Source organism: Notolepis coatsorum, assembly GCF_963971535.1.
Source record: "Notolepis coatsorum genome assembly, chromosome: 14".
Classification (NCBI taxonomy): Eukaryota; Metazoa; Chordata; class Actinopteri; order Aulopiformes; family Paralepididae; genus Notolepis; species Notolepis coatsorum.
In genome coordinates this window covers 51,164,061-51,177,980 of record NC_140178.1, presented here as the reverse complement: position 1 = coordinate 51,177,980, position 13,920 = coordinate 51,164,061, and the positions used below count along the sequence as shown (strand labels likewise).

At 41.5% G+C, this 13,920-nt stretch overlaps 1 protein-coding gene across 2 annotated transcripts in view; it reads right to left on the bottom strand.

Annotated features, from left to right (window-relative positions):
* ap5z1 (adaptor related protein complex 5 subunit zeta 1) overlaps nt 1-13,920 on the bottom strand; it is a 48,080-nt gene that overhangs the window by 13,711 nt on the left and 20,449 nt on the right. Inside the window, exons 7-10 of one of the 2 annotated variants that reach the window (XM_084328225.1) lie at nt 13,539-13,592; nt 11,959-12,102; nt 8,710-8,747; nt 572-734 (exon numbers count right to left, since the gene is read on the bottom strand). In XM_084328225.1, coding sequence (XP_084184351.1) covers nt 572-734; nt 8,710-8,747; nt 11,959-12,102; nt 13,539-13,592 — 399 coding nt within the window. The remainder of the gene's footprint in view (nt 1-571; nt 735-8,709; nt 8,748-11,958; nt 12,103-13,538; nt 13,593-13,920) is intronic. The other variant, XM_084328226.1, reaches the window with a different exon arrangement.

The window sequence follows — 13,920 nt, the reverse complement described above, 5'->3', positions numbered from 1 at the left end:
CTACCATAAGTAGAATGTCGACTGTGGCTTGGCCACTTACCCGTAAAAAATAAATAAATAAAAATTTAAATGAGATAAACTAAAAATAAAGACCAAAAATAAGCTTCAATTGTCATGCCTTAATCACTTACATTTTATATGAACTTGTAATTTATAGTAATTTATAGTAACCCATGAATAATATGAAGGTATTGAACTGAAGAGAGAGCCTCAATAAATCAGAGAGCGGATGAAAAAAAAAAAAAAAACAAGTAAAAGGAAGAGAACATTAACTTAGATCTTAAAAGAGCATTGCTATGCTTAAACATCTAAAGTATTAATTGGAGAAGTAGTGAAATTATTTCCCATTAATAAAAAACAATTTTTAAATACGTATATGCAGCATGAGGATATTTATTTAAAAGAAATACATTTTTTTTTTATTATTTCTTTAAATTATTATTATAATTTTTTATTAAAAACCCTGACGAAGTTCGAATCCCAAAAACAGGCTTCGGGGACAGCATTAGTTCTCATATTTGATTTTGACATTTCACATAAACCTACCCCCCCCTCCCACACACACACGCACCATGGTTGAGGTAGAACTGTGCGATGGGCAGCAGCACTCTGGCGAAGGCCAGATCGGAGCTCAGTCGTCCCCAGAGAGCCTTCACACACGGGAAGGTGCGGTGCACCAGCGAGACGTCCTCCACACACACACAGTCCAGGATACACACGGCCTCCACCAGGCACTGATACAGAGAACGGGACTGAATTATACTATTATATCACAGAGTGTGTGTGTGTAGAAGAGAACGGGACTGAATTATACTATTATCTCACAGAGTGTGTTTGTGTGTAGAAGAGAACGGGACTGAATTATACTATTATCTCACTGAGTGTGTGTGTAGTAGAAGAGAACAGGACTGATTTATACTATTATCTCACTGAGTGTGTGTGTAGTAGAAGAGAACGGGACTGAATTATACTATTATCTCACAGAGTGTGTGTGTGTAGAAGAGAACGGGACTGAATTATACTATTATCTCACTCAGTGTGTGTGTAGTAGAAGAGAACGGGACTGAATTATACTATTATCTCACAGAGTGTGTGTAGTAGTAGTAGAGAACAGGACTGATTTATACTATTATCTCACAGAGTGTGTGTGTGTAGAAGAGAACGGGACTGAATTATACTATTAGCTCACTGAGTGTGTGTGTAGTAGTAGAGAACGGGACTGAATTATACTATTATCTCACTGAGTGTGTGTGTAGTAGAAGAGAACGGGACTGAATTATACTATTATCTCACAGAGTGTGTGTGTAGTAGTAGAGAACAAGACTGATTTATACTATTATCTCACAGAGTGTGTGTGTGTAGAAGAGAACGGGACTGAATTATACTATTATCTCACAGAGTGTGTGTGTGTAGAAGAGAACGGGACTGAATTATACTATTATCTCACTGAGTGTGTGTGTAGTAGTAGAGAACGGGACTGAATTATACCATTATCTCACTGAGTGTATGTGTAGTAGAGAACGGGACTGATTTATACTATTATCTCACAGAGTGTGTAGTAGAGAACGGGACTGATTTATACAATTATCTCACTGAGAGTGTGTAGTAGAGAACGGGACTGATTTATACTATTATCTCACAGTGTGTGTGTAGTAGGGCTGGGCAGTATGACCTGAAATCCATATATTATCACATTTATGAGAAATGATAAAAAAAAACAGACACAACGACATAAAAATTAAACAACCTTTGTGCTGGAGGAATGCATTTACCAAACATATTGATACAGAGTAATAGGACACTAAGTGTTCCATAATGTTGGTATGGGTAAATGTTTGGTATCGGCAAGCCGTAGTGTGCATTAGGGATGGGTGGTTTTTGAGGGAATTCCATTTAATTATTATTATTATTTTCGATTTGGTTATCACTAAGTACGACACTGGAAGCTGTGGAGCATGAGAGCGTATGGAGGATTCTATGGATAGTACACTAATGTTACAGAAAGGTTTGTTGCGTTGGAATTAGTGGTCTGCAAGGGCCTTGAAATGAAGCCCGTGCCCAGCCCGAGCCTGTGAACTTCAGGCCCTGCCCGAAAATAAGCCTGACTCTAAATAACATTTTAAGCCCTAGCCCGAGTGAAAACCTGAAAAAAATTAAATAAAATATTACACTTAATTTCTTTTTTATTTGTATTTGTTTTAAATATTCGAAACACGGTTTGATATGAACTTAATAAATAAACAAAAACGAAAATGTTCAATAGGTCTACCTAAATAACAGATAGTGAAAACTAAAGAAGCATTAATTATATAGCCAAATATTTAATAATTTTTTTGTTTTAAATATTCGAAACACTTTATATATTAACTTAATAAATAAACAAAAACGAAAATGTCCAATAGGTCTAACTAAATAACACATATCACACTGAAAACTAACAAGCATTCTATAGCCTGTTTCGCAAATGCCTCTATTTCCCAGCGCTCGCGTTAGACTGACACGGTGCCTCATCACAATCAGTCCAAAATCACTGCTATGCTACCGAATCCGATGTTGCGAGTATACAGAGGTACTGGCAGACACAGACTAAAACATTAATGTCATCATCATGACACAAAAGTATACAGAAAAAACTCGACCGCAGCAGCCAATTATAATAAATAATTCAGGACTCGCCACGCTGTTGACGTCAGCAACAAAAACGTCTGGCGTTGAATAACGTTAACAAAACTTCGCCAACCAGCTGCTACATCCAAGAACAAATTAAAACGTTTGCCAACTGGCTATATTCCAACTTCAACCAACAATTGAAGTTATTGAACCACTTCGGTCTGCTCTTGTCCACCATCCACCGTTGATGTCCTGTTCAGCACTGTTCTACTGTCCTAAAATTCTCCCTGCGGTAATTACATCCAAATGTTTCCAAAAATCCAGCTTTCCCAGACGCATTGGGAACTTTCAAAAGCTCTCCCTTTCCCTAATTCCATATCTGTTAACTTATCCATCGCGACTCAGAGACACGCTCTGACTCTCTGATCTCTGATGACAGCTGGCGCAAAAGAGAAACCGAAACGTAAGGTTATCCTATGACCCTAGTTATACGAGTATAGAGAGCGCGCAATAAAAAAATTTAAATAAAAAAAAGACGGCGCTGCCCGGCCGAGCCCGAATAATTTATTTAAAAACAGCCCTACCCAGCCCGAACCCGTCGGGTCGGGTAGGGCCCCGTCGGGCTCGGGCAGGGTTGCAGTGCACTAGTTGGAATACAGTTAGCTTAGTGTTATCTAAAAGATAAAAACAGCGGTTCGTGTTTTTCCAAATTGTGCAGACTATTGATACGGAAATATGCCGTTCCATGAGTGGAGAGACCTGCTGCAGACAGAGTGGAGTTAATGCAATTATTACAAAAGGTAACGGACTGTTTTGAATGATAATATTATGCATTGAGCATCGCCGTGCATTGATATTATCCATGCTCTTTAACACTTTGGACGCCAGACCCGATGATAGTCGGGTTAACTCGCCGAACGTTCAGCGCCAGGACCCCCGAAAACCCGAGTATAGTCGGGTTTTCATCGTTATTTATTGTATTCGATATTTCCATTCATTACAGACACACGGACATCTGGGTTAACATGGGGAATCATTTTGAGAATGCCAATGTGCAATACCGGCCGCATCCACCCAGGTGGCAGTATCGAGCACCCTTTGAAACATGATATCTTGGCCTGTGGCTCGATCAGAGGTCTCCGGTCGGATTTCAATTGGTCGGGCAAGGGGACCGGTTGTCCCGATCGGATTGAGAAACGTGAATTGCTCTCGGTCCATGATGTGTGGCGGATTATATTGGCGACACGATCAACACCAATACTGGGACTCGCAATCAGATATTGGAATATTCTTTTTGGGGCACATCCTAGTGAAGGTAAGGCCTATATGGTATCAATCCTGCTGTGATCCAACCATGATTTCACTTCGATCACAATATGTGTATTTTACTCCACAACGTGTGCCGTTGGTGACGATCAAAGCATCAAAAAACTACCCCCCCCCCCACCCTTTCATGCATTCATGATGAAACATAATACCGATAATATAGATGAGATTTCAAAACAGTAGCGTGTACAGGCGAGAAATGACTGTTTTTAGTGAATTGCATGTATTGCTGCATAGCGTCGTTTTCTGGGATTCGACAGGATCACTCTAAAACTATACTCATATTCACCATGGTATAAAACGGAAATGTATGTATGAAAAGATTATCTGTTTTTTTGCATGTTGACCGGAAGAAACTCACTGACAATCGATGTTTATTAGATCCATAGCTATAATATTTAATATAGTTTTAGCACTCGCAAACACCGGCATTATCCCCAATGCATTACAGCGCTGGCCTTCTTACCAGACGGTAAACAGCGACCTCCAGGCGCTCATTGAGTTAACAACACATCACGCATATCGCGGTGGCTTCCAAAGTGTTAAGATGCATTTTTTTTGTTTTATCCACTTTTTCTCCCATTTTCTATATTTTCTCCCATCCCAATTTCGTATCATCCAATTCAACCCTCCCCTGTCACGAACGCTGTTTCTTGCCTCCCACAAGCCGGCTGCAATGTGGACTAAGTCATACATAGCACAAGTCCCCTCCGGTACTTGAGGTAACAGCAGTCGCATCTTTTCACCTGCGCAGCTCGATCTCTCAGTGGCGAGGAGTAACGCGTGGGAGTAGGGCGGGCCATACTTTTTTTTTTTTGGAAAATCAATCGAGTGGGGTGTCTAAAATACGTGTTTTTTTGTGGGGAATTCAAATATGGGATTATTTTTACAATCGGATAACTCCTACCTACATTGTTTTGGATTTCAAAATGGCCGATTTGACCATTTTTCACCCCTTGGCCATACATGGATGCCAACATGAATCTTAAGGAAATCCTAACATGCAAGGTGTCTAAATGATGTGTTTCTTAATGGGGAATTCAAATATGAGTTCATTTTTGGGATAGGATACCTCTAACCTACATCATTTTGGATTTCAAAATGGCCGATTTTACCATTTTTCACCCCTTGGCCATACATGGATGATAACATGAATCTGAAGGAATTCCTAACATGCAATATGTCTAAATGATGTGTTTCTTAATGGGGAATTCAAATATGAGGTCATTTTTGGGATAGGATAAATATAACCTGCATAATCTTGGATTTCAAAATGGCTGATTTTACCATTTGAACCCATTGGTATTGTATTACAAAATTGCAAAGATAAAAAATATATGGGAAATCATTTATAATGACAAAGCCATCAAATTTATTAACAAGTGAACTGTATATAACTGGATACAACTCCAAAGATCAATAATAATAATACTAACAATAATAAATTGTATTTGTAATGCACACAAACACCTAAGTGCTAAATCTCGATTTCCTGACTTCTTGAACTTTGCCAGGTTCCAATATCTTGATTGGACTCATTCTTGGATGGCAAGATCTCCTACTGTACTGCTTTAGCCACCAACCTACAAACACAAACTTAAAGTCAACGTCAGCCATAAATAGGTGAGCTCTTTCCAGAACTACTCAGCAGAAACCTCTGTAACCATTTTAACAAACGTCTCAATGTAGCCTATTGAGAAAATCCATGGGGCTCCATCAATCATCTATCTTCTTAAATTTGATCAGGTTGCACAAGTCCTGCTTGGATTCATTCTTGGACATCAGCCTCCTGCTGGTCTCCTGAGCCCTGATCCCTCCATCCCTTTTTTCTTATGAAAAGTACTTAGCAGAGGCCTCAGTCACCATTTTAACAACCCTCTCGATGCTTTGTGTGTGGCAAGGCCAGTCGAGAACCTCCATGGGGGTGTTGATGAAGTTCTTCACCTCGGAGGTGCTTAGGGAGCAGGTGAGAGGTGGCTCTGACACATCTTCTGACCAGCTGATTAAGCCACCAATGCTGGAAGCGTCACTATTGATGTGAGGTGTTCTTCTGATCCTGACACAGGAGTCTCCCAGCTGAGTGTCTGGATCCCCCTCTCCCCTGATGGCCAGGATTCTCTCCACCCCCTCAATTCTCTCTTTTTGATCCTCAGAGCACAGCAGTGTTTGGAGGATGGCTTCACTGTGGGCATACCAAGCAGATCTTCTCACAGTTGGCATCACAACATCCAGCACCTCCTTCCTCTGAGACTTGAGGCAGTCCAGCTGAAACAGGATGTGCCTAGGCCCTTCGATCCAGGAGTGCTTGACCTTCATGTTGAACCAACATGGATAATACACTCCAATGATGAATTCCACAATGCATTGTAGATTATTCAGGTTCTTTCTTTTAAGTTGATGCTTTGACACCCAGAGCCTGAGGAGTCTGTTTGCTGTGGTGAGCCAGCGGCTGTGGTTTACCGGTCCAATCTCCAGCAGAGCCAGCCTTGCAGAAAGCACTCCATCCCTGATTGCACAGACCAGCTTATAGCCATAGTGTTGATCAGTTGAGAGATCTTGAATGATCTTCTCAGGCAGCTTGATCAGCGGAGGGCCAAGAAAGATCCTGGTGAAGTTAGGATTGATCTCCAAGTCTGTAACAGAATCAAGGAGCTGTCCTATTGGCCCAGACAATTTGTTGTCTGACAGAGTAGCCCCATCAACTTCAACAATGAGACGGCGCAGTGGAAGTTCACCAGTGTGCAGGTTGCACACCAACCAGACCAGCTTTCTCCCCAGGTGCAGCTCCAGCTTCCGCATTACACCTACCTTCACTCCAGTGTTGACATTGGTCGAGTCTCCTCCAATGGCCCACAAGGTCTTATCAGAACCTCTCTCTTTCAGCCAGGCAAACAGGACCTTAGCAATCTTCTCTGCATGGGACTCCTCTTTAGTTGCTTTCTCTGGTGTAAAGTGGAACAGATAGTTGCTGCCAGGCTCACTAGCAACACTATAGTGTTCTTCCTTGATCTTTGCAGGAAAAGATTGGTCACTGCCCTCAGCTTCCATCATCACATTGGTCATGTCAATCCGCCCATCAAAGAGGATACAGGAGATCCCCCCCTCTTCCCTGCACTTCTCCTCAAACTCTTCCCCCAGCTCTTGCATCAACTTTTCTTGTGCTCTCTTAACCTTGTTCTTATCAATCACTTTACTTGTGTCATCTTCTAAGATGAGTCCTGCATCAATCAGAGCTGCAGTTGCTATAGCTGCAGTTGGCCTTAGACCTATGCCATACCTTACACTAGCAAGGGCGATGTTTGGAATCTCATCATAATTTTTCCGTAGCTTTGCTGAAGCTGCAGGGTCAGTTTCAGGAATGAGCTCAACTTCAGGGACTGTAAGGAAGCTCTCAAAATCCTTCCTGGCAACCTTGTCTGCTGCTGCAAAGCTTTCTTCTTTGCCCCTTCTCCTTTTCTCTGCCTTCTTTTCCATCCCCTGCCTTTCCAATGTTTTCACCTGTCTCTTGTGCTCAGGCAGATCAGCTCCAGCCATTTGGTGTGGTCCTTTACTTCCAACCTTTTCCCTCTGTCCCTTGATGTAGGCAATATCTTTCACAGGAATCTTTTTGTCTTTGCTGCAGCAACAGTTAATGTTCAGATTCATGTTGGCATCCATGTATGGCCAAGGGGTGAAAAATGGTAAAATCGGCCATTTTGAAATCCAAAATTATGCAGGTTAGAGTTATCCTATCCCAAAAATGACCTCATATTTGAATTCCCCATTAAGAAACACATCATTTAGACACCTTGCATGTTAGGATTTCCTTCAGATTCATGTTGGCATCCATGTATGGCCAAGGGGTGAAAAATGGTAAAATCGGCCATTTTGAAATCCAAAATTATGTAGGTTAGAGTTATTCTATCCCAAAAATGAACTCATATTTGAATTCCCCATTAAGAAACACATCATTTAGACACCTTGCATGTTATGATTTCCTTCAGATTCATGTTGGCATCCATGTATGGCCAAGGGGTGAAAAATGGTAAAATCGGCCATTTTGAAATCCAAAATTATGTAGGTTAGAGTTATTCTATCCCAAAAATGAACTCATATTTGAATTCCCCATTAAGAAACACATCATTTAGACACCTTGCATGTTATGATTTCCTTCAGATTCATGTTGGCATCCATGTATGGCCAAGGGGTGAAAAATGGTCAAATCGGCCATTTTGAAATCCAAAACAATGTAGGTAGGAGTTATCCGATTAGAAAAATAATCCCATATTTGAATTCCCCACAAAAAAACACGTATTTTAGATACCCCACTCGATTGATTTTCCAAAAAAAAAAAAGTATGGCCCGCCCTAGCGTGGGAGGCTCACGCTGCCCCCGACACTTCCTGATTCTACTGCGCAGGCGCATCAACCGACCTGTAGGAGTCGCTGTCCACACCGCCCGATCCCCACCCATCAGTTTCCCACCCCCTAATACGGCCAATGTGTATTAGTACGGACGACCAGCTAAACTGAAAGCAAATGTGGAGCGCTGGGCTCGAACAGGCGAGCCCAGCGTCTCCAGATTTCGTGGCGAGCGCCTTGCCCACTACGCCGCGTAGCCGCCCTGTGTTAAGATGCATTCTAAAAATAGATTCACATTAACAAATACACAAGCACTACTCAAGTAATTCATGTCAGGAGGAGTTACACAATTGTAGTAGAAGATGTTTGTGTGCGTCGGTGTTTACAGTATGTGTGTGTGTGTGTGTTGGTAATACATTTCATATTGACTTACTGCTTTCTGTAGCTCTGTATCCGTTCTCTTGAGTGCCTCTGAGACAAAGAAAAACATTTCAGAAATCCCTTAAGTGATTGTACTCATACAGAGCACTCATGGACACAAAGAGAGAACCAACATTCACAATAATGGGTTTACATGCAACTGACCACCAAGGGCTGGATCACGTGTGTTATCAACCACATTACATATACAGAATATATGCACAAACACAATCCTACATTCACACATGTTTATCTATACTTGTGAGAACCATCTGTTGTCGTGCGTGTTCAATGGAAAACCGGTGTCGGTCACTATCTACGAGCCGCCCGAGCATTGGGAAGAAGACCCCCACTGTGCTTCTGTGAAGCTGGCAAGAAGCGCCGTCTCTGCCAGGGTGAGCAGAGAGCCTGGGGGTCTATTCTCCAGGGTGAGCAGAGAGCCGGGCGGTCTATTCTCCAGGGTGAGCAGAGAGCCTGGGGGTCTATTCTCCAGGGTGAGCAGAGAGCCTGGGGGTCTATTCTCCAGGGTGAGCAGAGAGCATGGGGGTCTATTCTCCAGGGTGAGCAAAGAGCCTGGGGGTCTATTCTCCAAGGTGAGCAGTGAACCTGGGGATCTATTCTCCAGGGTGAGCAGTGAGCCTGGGGGTCTATTCTCCAGGGTGAGGGGTTGGCAGCAGGGGCGGAGCTAGGGGGTGGCTACTGGGGCTCAAGCCCTGAATGTTTTCTGAAAAGCCCCGAATCTATTTAAAAAATAAAATAAAATAAAAATAAAGTTTTTTTTTTTTTTTTTTTTTTGACAATTCATCATTGTTACATGAAAATATGTTTGCACCAGATTTAGCAGAAGCTAATTTCCATCTGTGGTCTATCCAGCTGCTAACTGTATTTGAGTGAGTTAAGTCTTGGTGTCATGGTAGACTCAGACCTAAGCTTTAAATCACAATCAACAAGTTGACAAAAACGTAATTCTTCCACCTTAGAAACATAGCTAAAGTACGGCCATTTATAAATCAAAAGGACGCTGAAAACCAGATCCATGCCTTTATCTCAAGCCAACTCGACTACTGTAATGCACTCCTTACCGGCCTCCCGAAAAAATACGATGATAACTATTTTATTGCAATGCACTATTGCATTATTTTATTCTATTTTACTAACTATTTTATTGCACTGCACTATTTTACTTTGTATCAGTGAATCATAGACGCCTGGCCATAAGAGCATTCGGAGCATCTCTGCTCTCCCACTATTGAACTTGGGGGAGCAAAGGTATGCTCTTGCTCCACCACTTTTTGATCATATGAAAAATATGATATATCCCCCCCCAATATATAAATCTAACCATAACTACGTTATGGTTAACTGAGTTTTATAGTGAAAAGAGCAGCTTTATTGGTCAAGATTGAAGGCTCTATATTGCAGGAAATTGCACGTACAGGTTAATTAAATTAAAAAAAAATCTGCCGTGGAGAGGGTCGTGTCTGACCCCCTCCAAACCACCCCTTGCCTGCAAAAAAAAAAAAAAAAAAAATGGGGCACCTATCTGGGCTAAGCCCCGGATCTCCTATAATACTAAATCCGCCCCTGGTTGGCAGCAGATGGGGGTTGGCAGCAATATATTTCTGGGGCTTCCCTATAGGCAACTTGTGAAGGCGGACATGGTGGTGTCTCTTTTCCGCTCCGACAGTGGGACCCGCTCGGCTGAACCGGCCAGTACCACACCTGACTACCACACCAGTACCACACCTGACTAGTGTTATCAAAAACATCGATTTTTCGATACATATCGATTCTGAATATTTAAAACGGTTTCAATACTCATTTCCCGCAATATCGATATAATTATTCATTAAAGAAAAATACGTTTTTTTTTGTACAAGGAAGTTGCATTGTTCATTTCAATACCTGTAATAGTACAGTAGTCCACACACACACACATGTGCATTCAGTTAAGTTGGAATATGACTGTAATACAAACAGTTCAGTTTGTCAGGTACATGCAACACAGATTACAGTGTTTACATCTGTCTGCTTGAGAAAATACCATGTTCTGCAATAAAAATTATTGAAGTGAGATGAACAGACTGAACTTTATTTTATTAGATAAAACATGTTGACAGTTTTACTTTGCAGTTGAAAAAAGGTAATAAATTAAATTTGATAAAAAAGAAATGTCATGATGAATTGAAAATAGGGGACCCTGATGTAAACAAGACAAAAGTCTTTCTCTGGTCTGCATCCCCTTAACAATTGTGTGTATTGAGCTGTACTGTATTGTACCCATTCTGCAATCTGTTCATACAATTTGCAATCAATCAATCTGTTATGCTTAACACGCAGTACTATTAACTTTACTTAATTTCTAAGATTATATCATTTAGTTATTTTTGTGTGATCTAAAGATAAACAAAGGGTTTTTAAAAGTGTTATATTTATCTTCTCTTATAGTACCAGAGAGAATCAACCAGCAACAAAAGCTAAATTTATTTAAAAGAAATATATATATTTATCTTTTTTTTCACATTTTAAGATTGAACCTTTTCCCCTGTGGTATCGAAAATGGTATCGAATATCGATACTTTTCAAGGTATCGTATCGAAGTTCGAAATTCCAGTATCGTGACAACACTACACCTGACTACCACACCAGACTACCACACCTGACTACCACACCAGACTACCACACCAGACATTTGACGTTATTATACTTCCGAGGACCCTTGTTGAAACTTTCACAGCTCAATGTTGGGTAACAGTAGTGATGCACCGATGTGAAAATTGTGGCCGATACCGATATTAATATTGCTGTTCTGGCCGATACCGATATTTACCGATGTCGATATCTCTGTATAGAAAACACTTTTTTATGATAATCAAATAAAGAGCTATTTTCCCAAATGTATTTTTTATTACTTTTGTAACTTATTTTCAGAAATTACTGATATTTTGAAACTATTTAAGGCCAAAACATGTAAAAGAAAAGAAAAAAAGATTGGAAAGAAAATTATATCGGCCCAATCTTGATATCGGACCGATACCGATGTGTAAAAAAACTGCCATATCGGCCGATATATTGTGCATCACTAGGTAACAGCATGGGGTCATCAAAGCGTCTTTTGGGGAGGACCATGGAAGGTCTTCACAACTAAAAATTTCCTCACAAGAAGGGCTGTCACAATGGTTGGTTCTCACAAGTATAGAACCCCCCCCCTCCCAGCACAGCACACACAAACATATATTCATAAACAAACATGGAGACCCACTGCGGTCGCTCTGCTCTATGAGGCGCTGGCAGTACTGGAAGGCCTTCTCTCTCAGACGCTCCTTAGGAGGAAGCAGCCGGCTGGAGGAGGAAGTGGCTGAAACCATGGAGATCACGGATCCATCCACCTCTGACCTCTGGTCCTCTTTAGGGGTGAGAGGTCAACACTTAAAACAACTTTCGTTTTTTGTTGGTGCACATTTTTTTTAAAGAAATTTTAACAACAAGTACAGAAATCAAATATAAATATTGTTCCTTAACGATTGCACACTAGCTGTAGAACTTTAAGATCAAAGGTTAGAGGTCAAGGGTTAGGGTTCATCATGATTAAGAGTTTGGGTTTTGATGGAGACGGAGCAGACAAAGATAGCAGGGACTTTTTTTTTAGGAAACCTATTTAATTCACGCTCGCTCCTATAATTCAATACCTTAGTTGACTCATTGTACTTAATTATGAGATGTAAGAGGAGATGGAGCAGACAGTAGCAGCCTTTGTTAGCCGTACAGATGCAGCCTTTGTATAGTAGATATCAGGCTTTTTACCTCATGGGTGACAGAGAACAGTGAATACCCCACCCCTCAAAGACTGGCAACAGGTTCTTTGAGAGACAAAGGTTTTGGATCACAATAAGCATATTTAGTTCTTTACAAAAGTCGAGAACGTAGACTAGTAAAGGCTGCAGCTGTTGCAACACTGATGGAAGGATGGAGGTCATGAGGAGAGTTACGACGGCTGCTGCCGTTCTTCATCTGAGCCCAAACACCAAACGTCTTGAGCACCGTACCAGGACATTACCTACATACATGGATATTGGTGGAGCTGACCAGGCTCTCAATATGTCTGAGCCAGTGGAAAAGAGTTAAAATAAGGTTTGGACCCAGGAGAGACGCCAGAGCCGACCTGGTATCCATTCTGTGGGAAGTAAACAGGTGCTGTGTGCGAAGATGTTAGCATGGGCCGCGACGCTGCAATTACTGGACACACAAGAATGAGAAAACACAGGTCTTATCGTCTCACAACGGAGAGTTGATGAAAGATTTGAGTTGTGGTTTAGATTAAGTGACAGACATACTGTAAGGGGATTTTAGTAGACCTCAATTCACATGCCTCACCACATCAAAAAGAATGAAGAATGCAAGAGAATGTGTAGCAGAAATATAATTGTTGATTCAACTTAGAAGCTCCTCCCACCCACGCTGTACAGTCCAACCCACTGAGAGGACACCTGGAAGATCGATCATTAACAACCAATCACGGTTGAGATACAACACTGACAATCAGTAACAGTTACAGTAGCTGATTATTCATTCATCACACTGGTTATCCTTTTATGTATTTATTCAGAGACCTTTGTGGGGAAGAGAGAGACTGGCGTGTCACTGACGGCGTAGTGAGACGTGTCAGAAGATGAGAATTACTGGTGAGACAGGTTGTCCTATGAAGCATTGTAAGTTGATCAGTGGTGCCCTTGAAGAGAAGGAGGTCAGTACTTGTCCGCTTTACTTGTGGCCTCATACACACATGCAGGTGCAGGAGGCCCCCACACACATACACACACACACACGCATAATGAGTCTTACCATGGGACAGGGAATGGGAGAGGGACATATTGAACTGCAGTTTGTTTGCTGGAGCTGATGGAGGCAGAGACAATGTCAGCTAACAGAAAGGAATGATGGAACCGACTTTCTAGGACAAAAGCACTGATGCCGATACTGGTGGTGTTGGATGACGAGCTCACGTTAGAAGTCGGGTCCATTCACAGTATGTTTCTAGGCAACAAGGACATTTGTAATTCCATTTCCCATGTGTGTGTGACATATTTGCCTATATATATTAGCCTATATAACGCTTGTTCTTTTTCTTCACACTGTGATCACATTGGACGCCTTTTTGACAGGCGCACGTCTCCTCCAAACTACGCCGAGATATGAACAGTACAGTAATGTATGTAACTTATGT